This window comes from Ambystoma mexicanum, chromosome 7p (assembly GCF_040938575.1).
Source record: "Ambystoma mexicanum isolate Mex_15411 chromosome 7p, UKY_AmexF1_1, whole genome shotgun sequence".
In the NCBI taxonomy this organism is placed as follows: Eukaryota; Metazoa; Chordata; class Amphibia; order Caudata; family Ambystomatidae; genus Ambystoma; species Ambystoma mexicanum.
In genome coordinates, this window is record NC_090939.1 from 646,226,464 (window position 1) to 646,240,110 (window position 13,647).

At 43.6% G+C, this 13,647-nt stretch overlaps 1 protein-coding gene across 1 annotated transcript in view; it reads left to right on the forward strand.

Annotated features, from left to right (window-relative positions):
- LOC138526218 (lysozyme g-like) overlaps positions 1-13,647 on the forward strand; it is a 113,931-nt gene that overhangs the window by 47,528 nt on the left and 52,756 nt on the right. Inside the window, exons 2-3 of the mRNA XM_069636685.1 lie at positions 4,438-4,518; positions 12,450-12,646. Coding sequence (XP_069492786.1) covers positions 4,438-4,518; positions 12,450-12,646 — 278 coding nt within the window. The remainder of the gene's footprint in view (positions 1-4,437; positions 4,519-12,449; positions 12,647-13,647) is intronic.

Genomic DNA, 13,647 nt, shown 5'->3' on the forward strand with positions numbered 1-13,647 from the left:
ACACTCTGCGTGGTGTCTCGCGCAATGCGCTCGACGGCTCTTAGAGATGTGCTGAGCCTGCCTAAACTGATGCAAGTCCTGGAAAAGTCCAGCAAATTTGATTCCATGAATCCCCTGTTAGGCAAAATGATATGCAGTACACTTTGGAACCACCACACACAATTAAGACTACAACTGTTAGTACAATTTTACCTTTGGTACAAGCCTGTACTACACAGTAAAGTGGTAGTGATGGCTGAGCAGCCAGACTTATCTCAAGAGTAAAGTGAGCAGTACAAGAGGTTACACAAAGGACAACAATAGCTATGGTTCAAACAAACACTGATTCAAGGTTTCTGAGTAAAATAATATACATTTATTTACACCATCAGTTATAAAACAGTTCACTATCATAAAGCAGCAGAAAGTCACAATCTTAATATACTACAACAACCCCCAATCAATTCTGGACAAGTTAGGCTCAAAATGAAGTGTGAGCAAAATGGCACTCCAGCAATTTAAAAGGGAGAAAAGAAAAGGTTATTCAAAACAACACCAACAAGTTATAGGCAAGGCAATCTAGAAAAGGCTACTACAACTAGGATTCAAGTCAATAGGCGTGTGCCAATGTTAATGGTTCAGATTCTTTGCAGAGGATCACACAGTTCAGAGTAGTTCGCAGTTAAGTCTTTGCCAAGAGTTCAAAACGAAGCTGGTCGGAGGAAAAGTTATTCAAAGGAGAAGAGAAGGACAAGCCTTCGGAGAGGCGAAAGATTTCAAGCACTTTCACCGTGGTCGGAAGGAACGAACGACCGGATTTGCACAGTACCTTAAATGTAGAAGAATGCTGTAGCTGAGGCAGTTGTTCCTGGCAGTTCCTGCAGACTCACGGTTTCTGTAACTTCAGTCGTGGTGACAAGAAGGAGGACATCTGGAGGGTCCTGCACTGCCCAGCAAAGATGGCAGCAGCGGAGCAAAACGACGAATAAAAGTGCGCTCCTTAAAACCCAAACAGGTCCCGTTCCCCCAGGCTATCCGGTTCACTGCAGCGATACACAGCAAATTCGACCAGGACAGGGAGGCCAGCCTTTGGTGTTTGGCAAGCTGGTTGGTCCCACCAAGCTCAAGGGAAGAAGATTGCTTGCAGATCTTCTCTGTCGAAGTTTGGGGCGATACAGACTTGCAGCAGGGCTTCACTGGGATGTCCAGTAGTTGCAGCAGTCGTCTTCCTTCAGCTTCTCTTCGGTTCTCTCTATCCAGTGGTGACTCTGCCTTCCAGTACCAGAGACTCGCTTTTTATGCACCAAATCCCCCATTCACACAGCCTGGCTGTCAATCACACAGCAGGGAGACTGTCCTGGGAGGACAGCCACCTAGCCAATCAAACTAGAGTGTGACTTGGGTCTCCAAGGAGACCCTGTGCAGGAGGCCTCAAACCCCTCCCTCACATCCTGTCCACCCAGACATTCAGGCGCCTAAGGAGGGCTCCTGTGCAGAAGCCCGCCAAAGGACGGCTAACAAAGAAACCAAACCTGGTTTGGCGCGCAGAGTAAAACACGAGAAAGACCTTTACAAAAAGAAATGGCGAATAAACCAGACCGGAACCAAATAAAAATAAAAGGGGTCCAGCAGGTTAGAGTTTGAGGCTACCACCATAGCCTCGAACAGTACTGAGGCTATTTTCATAGCTCGCGGTAGAATGAAAATCATAGATACCACTGGCACCAGCCAGATGTTAGAGAAAAGGGGAACATACTAATGTTCCATGAGAATCAGACAAAAGGGGATAACTATTAACCCCTCCAGTACTCTATTGGAAGATAGGTTGTACTGGGTCTGTAAATTTAAAAAGACTAGTAAAGTCAATGGCAACTTTACATGTTCTGGGAGATAGTAGTCAGTCCCAGAAAATTGAGTTTAAAAGTGTGAAGTCTGAAAAGACAACCGGGTGTCACTGCAATGAAGATGCTGTGTGACACACAGTAAAAAGATGATGCCTCTGGGGTGGGTGGGACTCCATAGCCCATGAGCATAAAAATGTACAACACACAGCAAAACACATGTAAGAGTGGGAAAAAAGGCTCAAACTCTCACCAGGTAAAAAGATGAAACCCTAGAAATCCAGCAAAGCTGCTGAGGGACTCAGTAGGTAAGGGAAATTAGCCATTCTGGAGAATTCTCCCTAACACTCACGAATGGGATTTTGCACGCAGTTTGGTGCGCAGGCCCCTATTTCCCATGCAAATAATTCCATGAATCAGGCCCTAAGTGGGTAAATGATTGTATGGATTGATGGGTGAGTGAATATAGTTGCATGGATCAGTGAGTATGGTTTTATGAGTACATCTAGGCGAATAGGGAGGTGGATGTGGGTGAATGCAGTATTGATGGATACGTGGGTGAATATGGTGCATTTGGTATGGATGTGAGTGGATGCAGGATTGATGGATAAGTGTGTTAATATAGTTGCAAGATGGATGGCTGAGGATAAATATGATTTTTGGGTGAATATAGATGAGTGGGTGAATATGGTCCACCAGTGAATAGGGATAGATGTTGGTGAATACAGTATTGATTGATAAGTGGGCAAATATGGCTGTAGTAAGGCTGGAGGGCAATATGAGTGGTTAATATGCATGGATGGATGTGTGGTTGAATGTGGTTGCATGACAGATGAATCAAAGGATATGCTTGAAATGGTTGGATGAGTGAGTGCATATAGTGAACAGGTAGTGATAGTGCAGCAATAATAATAGAAAGCAGCATTGGCAAATCCAACACTTGTGCCGTTTGTGTAGGTATTGCCGTAATTGTACTACCTGGCCATAAGACGTCGACAGATGAAAAACAGTGTTTGTACGTTACCTGGGCATATGATGGCAGTGCCTGCAAATGCCCATCTAATATCTATGTACAACCCAAACCTTTTGGCTTAGTCAATGTTCGTTTTTAAGAGGACTTCGATGAAAAGGAACGGATATAAATCATGTGGAGGAAGACACTTGGTTAGCAGTTTTTTATCACACCAATGGCACTTTCAGACTGCTTGGAAATGACACTGGCAGACCAACGTTTGATGTTACTGCTTAAGAGAAGCAGCTCAAAGGGGACCCAGTAGAATGTGTTTTGGCGGGAATGGGCAGGTAGTGGGTGGAAATGGCAATGGGGGCTAGCATAAGGCGTCCTCAGTCCTGGTGAAGATTCACTAGACTTTCTTTTTGTAGATATAATTCCCGATAGGGTGGGTGCTGATCGGGTTTCTTGGAGGACGCCTGGAAGTCGCTTTTACCCTTCATGAACCTGATTTAAATAGTGGTTCCCACCCATTCCTTATTTCAGGGGCACGTGCATGGCCAGGGGCGGTCAATGGGTAAGGAAATGACCAAACCCCGACAAGATGTGTCCCTTCTCACACGTCATTTCCCCCTAGCTGTAACCTAATACCATAGTTTCGACTTCTAGCTATAAGCCAAAACTAGCTGTTGTGCCAATGGCACAGCGAGCGAGGGCACAGGAAGGCACCAGACACACACTTTTCTGCAGACAGGAAAAAGGGATTCAAAGCGGAGCGGGACCGCGTGGGCCACACTATCAGAAATACGTTTCGTTATTTATTAGCACTTTTGAAGGCTTCCCTAAGCCATGGTACATTTAGAGTTGTTGGAGCAGCAAATCAGTGCCAGCTGCAGCTGGCAAGAGCCAGTCCATTTCAATACCGCTGCAGAGAAATCAGCAGCGTTCACCTGCCCCCCCACCCCCATCCCCTCCAAACATATGGCCCTACAGTACTGATTAGTTGGGTTTTTCAGGGTTCACACAATGAAACTCTTGCAAAAGTCATTAAGATAAAGTAAGCCGGGTGCATTCAGGTTCTTGCAGAACACCCCCTGACCTCTGGGTAATGGCACAATACTCGTGCTTGTACACTTTGGCTCCCCCCACCCGTGGGATGCAGCAGATCACCAACATTCGTCTGCACCTGGTAACTGGGATCCAATATGATCTATTTTCTGGTTCTTTATGTAGAAAAGGGTATCCTGGGAATTCATTGTGAACTTAAGTTTCACATCTCCCTTGCATGGTGCTATGCATTGTATTATGAATTACCATTACAAAAGGTTGCACAAATGTCCAGGGACGTTCATTGGGCACTAGGTTCAGTTTCCTAATCCGGTGTTTTCACTCTGATCAAAACCTCTCCGTAGAGATTTGGCTGCACAAACTTATTTGACCAAATGTTTCTTTCTCAGGTCAAAGCCTTAACCCGTATGTTCATTATGCAGTTTGCCGAGGAGATGTGCAGTTTCATAGGACCGTGGCCTTCCACACGTTCAATAGGCCATCAACGCTATCCTATTTAGAAAATGCTAAAAATGATGGAAGATGTAACTGATCTTGCAGTAAAAGAATGATCTTTGACACATATTTCACCAAATACTTATTCCGTTTGTTCATCAGCCGCCCGCTGTGATATTATGAGGATTGACACCTCTGGTGCTTCAAAGCTGACTTCATCCTACGACAGGTTACCCTATCACGGTAAGCCTTATTAATGTTTGTATCAATATCATGTGGCCTGTCTAGATATGTATTTATAGTTTGTACAAACAATTAGTGCTCTTTCCTTATTAACAATCTGTGGATTCGCAATAACGAGCTTGTAGAGCCATCGTCTTCCTGGTTTAGGATACATAATGTATGCCCACTGTATCCTCCTTCTGGGGCCCTAGGGAATTGCCTTGGCAGGCAATACACGTAGTCTCTCATCATTTAGGAATCTAAGACTAGATACCTCAGCTCTTATCCCAGGAGAGCCATCCAGCGGATTGCGAAGGGAATCCCAGCTCCAAGATATTGCCCCAGGATATTCCTTTGAGCTTTGCAAGCACCTCCTACTAATTAAGTGCCTCTTCATCAATAATTGGCTGCAGAGGGTTGTTTTGGTCACTTTGAAGGGATGGAACACATTCTTTGGATAGGTTTGTAAGCAGAATATGGGACTTCTTGTATGCTACAGAACCATTTAACATTGTTGTGTCAGTTTAGTGCAAAAACAAAAAGGTGATGCCCGGAAAGGTTTAGAATGAATGTTAACCTCTGGCATTGCTCTTGGAAACCCTCCAGACCATTGTTCTTCACCTGCCAAGCTGATCCAGAAGGGGAAAGAACATTTGCAAATCAGGCTTGGTCCAACCTCAAAAGGGGCAGTCCAGCCCGAACTGCTAGGTCACATCCCTTCTACACGAAACCACAAGCATCCCAAACATGTTTCAGCCTTGTTGGGCCTCATTATTGACGAGTAGCTTGGGTCTCTAGGCCCAGCAGGAACAGGATCCACGTCTGGGCATACCCGTCCCACTCCGGGTGACAAAGCAAAAACAAAGAGGTGATGGCTGGAAGGTTTAGAATGAATCTTAACCTCTGGCATTGTTCTGGGCAACCCTCTAGATCACCGTTCTTCGCCTGCCAAGCCAATACAGAAGGGGAAAGACCATATGCAAATCAAGCTTGGTCCCACCCCAAAAGGGACAGTCCAGCCAGAACTGCTAGGTCACATCTCTTCTGCACGAGACCACAAGCGTCCCCAAACATGTTTCAGCCAGGTAGAACCGTGGGGCTCTAGTGAGTTTAGTGAACATCTATTAACCCCCTATGTTGATTGTTCTTTCAAAAGATTCTAGATAATTTAGTAATTCATCAATCGTTATACAATTATGGAGGGTGGCTATTACACAATTATAGATTTGAACCTAGATGGAGCAACGTCCAGGTCCAGACTTATTTGCGTGGCAGCCAAGGCACACGTCACCTTCGCTTGGGTGAGATACGTACACAGCCTTCAGGTTGGCACTGTGCACTGCTATGAAGCAGGCTTTGATGATAAATGTGGGGTCTATGGATTGTAGTGTTGTGGGAAACCTATAACTTATATTTACTCAGGGTGTGTATTGAAAAGGAATCTGGGGTGTTGAGGGCACTGGATGTGTGCATTGACTATACCTCAGAGAATTAAACGTGCTAGAGGTCCCCTTTGCAGCCACTGGTCTATACCAGCTCCCATACTACCCCAGCACTCACTTGTAATACCTAGGGGTGTGTCCCCTTTGTATAGGGCTCAGTGGCTTCCCAGCTAGGTTTGCGCTTTATAAATCCCATACACACAGTCTCATCTTCTATGACAAAGCACAGTTTGCCGAACAGGTTCACTTCCTCTCAATTGTACCTCCTTTTGCTTTCACACCAAGATTCTTTCTCTTCAAATACACTGCTTGGGCCTCAAGGCAAGGCCTATATTGCAAGACAAAATCCTCTGCAGTTGGGGACCCTCCTGTAAGGTGCTTGGAATCTCTGTGCAGATACCCCCAGGGCATGATGGTGGCAATTGGTCGTACACAATGAACAGGAAAAGCTGCATTCAGATACCGATGGCATAAACCCAAGGGAACCCACCAATTCAGTCCTTACCTCGTTTCTTCTCCCTTCCGTATTTCTTCTCCCATCCGTTCCTTTTCTCTTCAATGTTCCTCCTGGGTGAACTGGAATCCTAAATCCAGGGGCTTAGCAGTGTATTCTGTTTGATTTTAATATATACCTTTTATAATTTAAAATGCAGTAAAAATGAGAGGGCAGGCGAGAAAAAACGAATATCCCCGAAAACAGTTGTAATAGAATTCACTCAATATAGAGTCTTTGTAACAAAAATGCATTTCCATTGATCAGAATCGAAGTACACTTCCCCCAATAATTCAGGTAATTTAGGGTCTAAATCCAATCCGTGCAAAGACTAAGGTAACCTGTTCACTAGACATCATCCATTTCCAAAAAGTGTCTGTAAATGAAGGATTATGCACACACTTTCTTAAGTGTTACTGCTTGGATCGTATATATATATATATTTTTTTTTTTGCAACAGTTCAGGATTCGATGTTTTAAAATCTATAGTTCTAATAACTTACCGAGGTGACTTAAAAAAGGTTAAATTCCTTCTGTGCACCACACAACTTCTAACCTAGGTACATCATTAAAACATGTTCATCTGGAACTAACATACGTGTTTAGGTCAAATGTCCCATTCCTTATTTATCTGTGCAGACTCTTCATAATGCGCATGTTTCCGAATGTGTGCCTATTAGCCAAACGCCAGTCGGCATCCCAAAGCTTTTTTAAATGAGAGAAATTCGATGGCTAGCCTGTCTTGTTAGCAACCCCAGAAAAGAAAGTGTTGTTTCACATTGATCTAAAAAGGCCAAAATAACCTTTTCAAGGATTACTGTATGAGATCCGATTCTAATCAATGTACAAGGAATATTTCTAGGAACTCACTTTTGGCCCTGTTAGGACAGTATTTCTAGTGTCCAACTAAGGGCTTAGTAAAACCATACAAAACCATACAACCGAGACAGTACATACCTCTACTGTTAGTATAAGGCTGTACCACTGGAGTATGGGGTAGCGTAGACAGTGCAGCCAAGTTTATCTTAGGAGGGAGAGAGGGCTGTAGGAAGGTACAAAGAATCATACATAACAGTATGAAAACACAACACACTGCTGAAGGTACATATACCAAAGCATAAACCTTGTTCAGAGTAACTAACCGTAATTCTGGGTAAGTTAGTCCTAATTATACATATTTGGAATAGAACACACCTCTTCAGGGGAAGTAAAACCACATGTTATTTTTAGATTACTTTCAGTAATTCAAGGGTAGTAAACCCTGTCAGTCATGCAGTGACACTCAGTTAAGAAATGACTTAGCAAACCAACCCTGTTAGCAGGATGCATTTCTGAATAGTGGAACACAAATTCATTCATGGAACAGTATAAACCTATAACTACATTCAGGATAACCCTTAGTTATACCAGGTGAGTAAGACCTAATGTTGTAATGAACTATTACAGTTGCTTTTCAGATCAGTGCAACACAGACTAAGTTAAGCAATAACTCTCTAAATTCTTTTAGGATGGCACAAGGCAGCCATCCTAAAAGAATACACAATAAACCTATTAAGAATTGCACACAGCTATTCGAGATAAGTAAAACCCAAGGCAGATTTATTCTAAACAGGCTATACAGCAGGTTGGGGGAAGCAAGACCCAGTTGGCAAACGTATACACTTATATTCTGAAAGAAATAGGTGAAGCCAACAGCATTACTTTTGGGAAGGAGGGGCAATTCACAGGTGAATAAAAAAAACGTATATATACTTTTCAGGATGGCAAAACACATTCAAAGGCTAGTAAGAACCTTTGCAACTGCTCAAATTTCAGAAGGGCAGTTATCAACCTTTCACAAGTAAGTAACCTTTAAGCACGTGTTACATTTTCTAGACAAAAGGCTCAAACCCTATTCTTGGAGCATGAGTGTTCTCAGTGGCAGGAGGGGGTCACTATTCTCTAGCGGCCAACAGACAGGTCAGGATAGGCACAGGTGTAGGAAAAGTCAGAGTTCCTGAGGAAAGCTGTTCAAACAAGTAAGTATTTTACTTTAGAATGGAAAAAGGTTCCAGGGACTTCAGAGAAGACACCGAGAGGGAGTCCAGCATTAGACCTCGGGGAACTGGATGAGGGAACTCCCAATCACATGAATCAGCCCCAATGCCTCACAGGAATCACAAAAGGCTTAAGGTAAGTAATACCCCAGCCAACACAGTACCTCAGCACAGAAGAGGAGTTTGCAGCTGAACGTCTTTAGGATCTGCAGCCAAAAACCTTATTGATGAATTCCTTGTCCTGAAGACCAAAGACAGGACACTGGAAGGGAGTTTGCAGCAGGGGTCAATGGGGAAGACTCCAGGCAAGAGCTGATTTGCAACTGGATGCAGTTATGTGGTTTTGGCACCCTTTTCAGGGTCCAGGAGAAGACTGAATATCGCTGGTCGGATCCTTGTCGCTAATCTGGTCCAGCACCCCGGTGAGGGGGTTTCAACGATTCAAATCAAGTCACTGTAGGTCCAGCAGGATGCCACCAAAGTTTCAGCATGATTCGGACTTCAGAAGACCATGCACCACGTAATGGCTCAAGGTCCCAGGGCATTGGGGGTATTGCAGCCCTACAAGGTTGTAGCATGCCAAGGGATGTCTCAAAATGGTCCAGGTCTTCTTGAGTTCAGTGGGTCTTACCAGACTCTGGTTCGGTGTCGTCCTTTTCAGGGTCCGCAGGTTGCTTGGAAGGAAGGTTAACAGCAGTCCCTGGTTACACAGCAGGCTCTCCGGTTGCTGGAAATAGCAACAGCCATCTTTATTCATCTTCCTCGTCAGTTTCGGCTCCAGTGGTCGACTTGTCAGTAGCTTCCAGGTTCGGAGTATTTAACAGGAACTACAGCACAACTTCTGCAAACTCTCCCTACAGTTTACAGCTAGGGGTGGTCTGGCTGTCCAATCAGGACAGCCAGCCCCCCACTGGGAGTTTCTTCCTTTCAGGCAAGGTGAAAGACAAAGGGCTGTAGAGTTTTGGACTCCTCCCTCGCGTCCTGTCTTCTCAGACGCTCTGGAGCCTGGGCGGGTTATCCAAAGGATTTCTGCCAAGGACAAAACTTTCACTTATGCTGTTTTCACCTAGAATGAAAGGGGAAAAACTCAGAAACAGCAAGCACACACGAAATGGCAAAAAAGGAGCCCACCTTTCTAGCAAAAATGGTATTCCTTCTGTGCAGTACCGTCATAAAGGTAAAACCACTGCCACCAGCCATTCATGTAAACTCGCAATTGTAATGAAAATGTTACCAGGTAAGTAAGAAAGGGGATGCATAGTATCCCCCCAGTACTCCAAATAAGGTGGGGTGTGCTGGCTCACTTATACAAAATGTAAAGGGGATGCAAATCCCTCTTTATTGCTTGGGATCAGTATTTCACCCAAGTACATGAAAGAAAAATGTACAAGGGTGCCAAAACAGCCAACCCAGCCTAAGCCCAAAAGTCATAGGAAACTATAACTCCAACCATACACTATGGAGAGACATAAAAAGGTAACTCATAAAAAGAGTAAAAGACTAGGTGAGAGGGGAAAAGATTCCCACTCACCTGGGGACAGTGTAAAATAATTACCAAGTCCAAGCAAAAGCTTCCGAGGTTGACACGGGTCAGGAAGATGTATCATACATATGAAAATCTTACCTGATAGGCGCATACCATCAGTTTATTGTCTACAAGTCTTGCTTTTAACCAAAGCATTTCTAATTCATGGCAAACTACCAGTCTGCCTTAAAAATGTCAAATTTAATATGTTTTTTCTAAATTAGGCCTTCAATGCAAGTTAGCCTATTTTGATTCCTAATCAGACATACCTCAGTCCCATGTGCAAGGCAAGGGATTAATTATTTTGATAGCTGTTAAGCAGGAGAAGTGGCCATATCTAGAGTTGGTGCCTTTCATTCCTTAAACAACAAAAATAGTATTTGCTTTTGGCTTAAAGCTTTGTCATTGCTTCTGTGATAAACTGGAAAAACCCAGATTAATTTCCTCCTCTAACTTGGTACCATAGAGGTTCCACTTGACATTTACAAAACTTCCACACGTCCTTGAAGTTAATCATCTTTTCCTTTACAATATATGGAGTCAAACAATGTCACCCGTGGAAGCTAGCCATCTCACTCTGATGTCCTAGTTTGGGCAGAATGGAGCCTGCATTGCTCTGGGATAAGGACGATAAAGCCGTTAACACTTCAAATACTTACCAGTTATTCATTATTCTCTCTTCCTTGCCCTAGTGCTTAAACCTCTTCCTTCCACTGGCAGAAGATCTGTGATTCAAGGCTAGCTATTAATGGGCTCTATACAGGAGGGAAGCTGGGAAATGCTGGATTTTAAGGATCGTCCCACAGGAGAGGGGCTTTCTTTGAGAAGAGGTTTGGTTGGCAGAGAAATTAGTTTTATTTTTTATATAGCGGCAAACTAGCCCGCAGGCATCAGGGCGCTAACAAAAATAACAAACCAATACAATACTCACGGCATATAATAACATATACAATAATACAAATAACAAGAACACCAAACACAACAATAAATAAGAAAACACCCAGCAATAAGACAACAAACATAACATACAGAAAATACACACTACAACGTTTCCAGGCTACGCTGTAACGAGTCCATTACAAGGAAAAACCATCCACAATAAAATGAACAAAGGGTTAGAAAGCAAAAAACCTCTGCTGGACATTCAACACATTAATATGAGTCCTCTACCAAGTCAACTATTAATTTCAGTTTGGAGGATCCATGAGGAAAGTCTTTGCAGATGCTCAAGAAGTGTGGCAAGTTGCTAATACTACAGCCCACCAAGACACAGTCTCTATTGAGCTGGGAACACCACTCATCTTCACGGATCCTTAGAACAACCTTTAGGTCAGACGTTCTTATGATTCGGGGTCCTTTCTTCTAGCGCAGCCATGCCAGCAGTTTGTTCCTGAGGGCTTTCCTTCATTCAAAACCTGTTGGTCTCAAGCCTCCTAAGGTTCTCATCCCAGATCTCAGGTATCTGATATTTCCTGACCCGTGAACTCCTACAAAGACTGGAGTTTCTTATAGGGCCAACATGGGTGGGAAGCCTGAACTCGACTGGACTGACCCCACTGAGGAGTCCATTACGCCAGGCAGTGTAGGAGGCTAGACTTGATTCGGTGATATGACTCATTGCTTATTAACACATTTTTTCTCACTCTGAAGAAGAAAAAATGTGTGCGTGCTTTCGCTCCATGAATGCAAGCACTAGTATGAGGAAGATGTATTTGGTGATTAAGATTGGAGAATTCAGATTACGTAGGTATTCCCATGTCCATGGTGTTCCTTGCCGAATGCATCAAGCTGCTTGCAGCATTTCCTCACCAATTCCTGTGTGAAATGGATGGGTCATCAGTAGAACTATAAACTTTAAGGATGGTTTTGCTTGCATCTAGCCAGGAAAGCTTCACTTGAGTTGTTGCCCCTTCACACTTGCTTTCTTCAAGTTTCCAAACTATTCCCAATGAGTAGAAACCATCTCCAAACACTAGCTATACATACCATTAAAGGATCCACGCGTACTCCTGTTTATCAACCTTTATTTGCTGCAAACCAACACTCCCAGAGACTTCGTCATCAGATGGTGGTCACATGATAAATGAGCAACAAAGAAAAATGCACACAGAGCTGGACATCACTTTTACATAGAAAGAAAAGATCACTGATTCTCCCATTAAAACCCCTTTTGGCTTCAGGAAGAAGTATACAAAGAATTCAGTTCTGCATGGCCGCTTGATCTAAAGGGCCACTCAATTAGAAAAGCAGACACATATGTAAACACTGAGAAGCAGTTCCTACTGCTCAGAAATTGCATTTTGAACAGAGCCACAATATTTCCCCAATGTGTTGCATGTAATGAATAATGTGTCCAAACACTTAAACATTTGGGAATGTATCTGCTTTAAAGGCATACGTTTCATACATCATTTTTCAAGTGCACTTTTCAATGTTTGTCTTTTCCAATGATGCAGGTGTTAAAGCTTCACAAACTATGGCACAGACAGACTTGAAGGAAATGGACAAATACAAAAGCCGAATTAACAAGGTTTCCCGGGAGAAAGGCATGGATCCTGCATTGATTGCTGGCATCATTTCCCGTGAGACTCGTGCAGGAACCGGGCTCATCAATGGATGGGGAGATCACGGCAACGCATGGGGACTGATGCAGGTAATTCTTTTCTAAAATTAAGAAACCCAATTCTCCAGCATTGGGTGTTGTATGGATTTACATGCTTTGCATATTCCTTCTCAGGCTGGGATCCTATGTATGGCTACAGCCCTTAAGCATCATTGTTTCCTCCTAGAGCTAAATCCTCGCCAGAAGCAATCTCAGACCTTGTTCCAAAACTACCTTCCACAAAGAATGACCAAAATCATCCTTGCAAGTGTGACTCGACCAAGGCAGTTCCCTTTCTGGTTAGTCTCACCAACACATGCCAGACCAATGTGCACAAGAGCTCACTCTGATTAAATTCAGTTTGGTTTGTCTACCCCGCTCTTCCAATACAAATTCCAATGATAAGCAATCAGCTTCCCGAAGAACAGCGTGGCTAACTCTACCCCTCTCCCCCCACCCCTTCAGACCAACATCAGACTGGAAATCTAACCATTAAATATACTATGGTCATAAGACCCAACAGTTATCTATCCCAACCCTCTCCTTCTTCCCAGCGGACACTCCCCATTCCTACCACTTTACACTACACACAGACCACCCTGCACACAGCAATGTTGGGCCTATCAATACCATCCTAATCTTCACTGCTGGGCCAAAGTTCACTACTTCAGCTCCAATCTTCTCCCACCACCTCCAAAGCAAGCAGCCAATACAAGGATTTGCCAGAAGATCTTGCACTGTCCCATCTTGATAAAACACATACCCATGTTTAACTGCCAAACCAGATTGGATGATACTGGCTCTCGGGACTTTGTCCCAAAATGAGGTGGCTAGGTTGCACCTAGCAGTGCAACACTTCCCCAGTAGCTACCAAGGTGGGAAGCACATTGCTCAGAGATGGGCTCATTTAATGGGTGAAACCCAGGAGTTTTATTTTGTACAAAAAGATTACTAACATCCTTGCACATTTAAGTAAAGAGTAGGAAAGCAAAGATGATAAAAAAAAACCTTAATCCTGATATTATTCAATTTTAAACCGACAATACATGTAA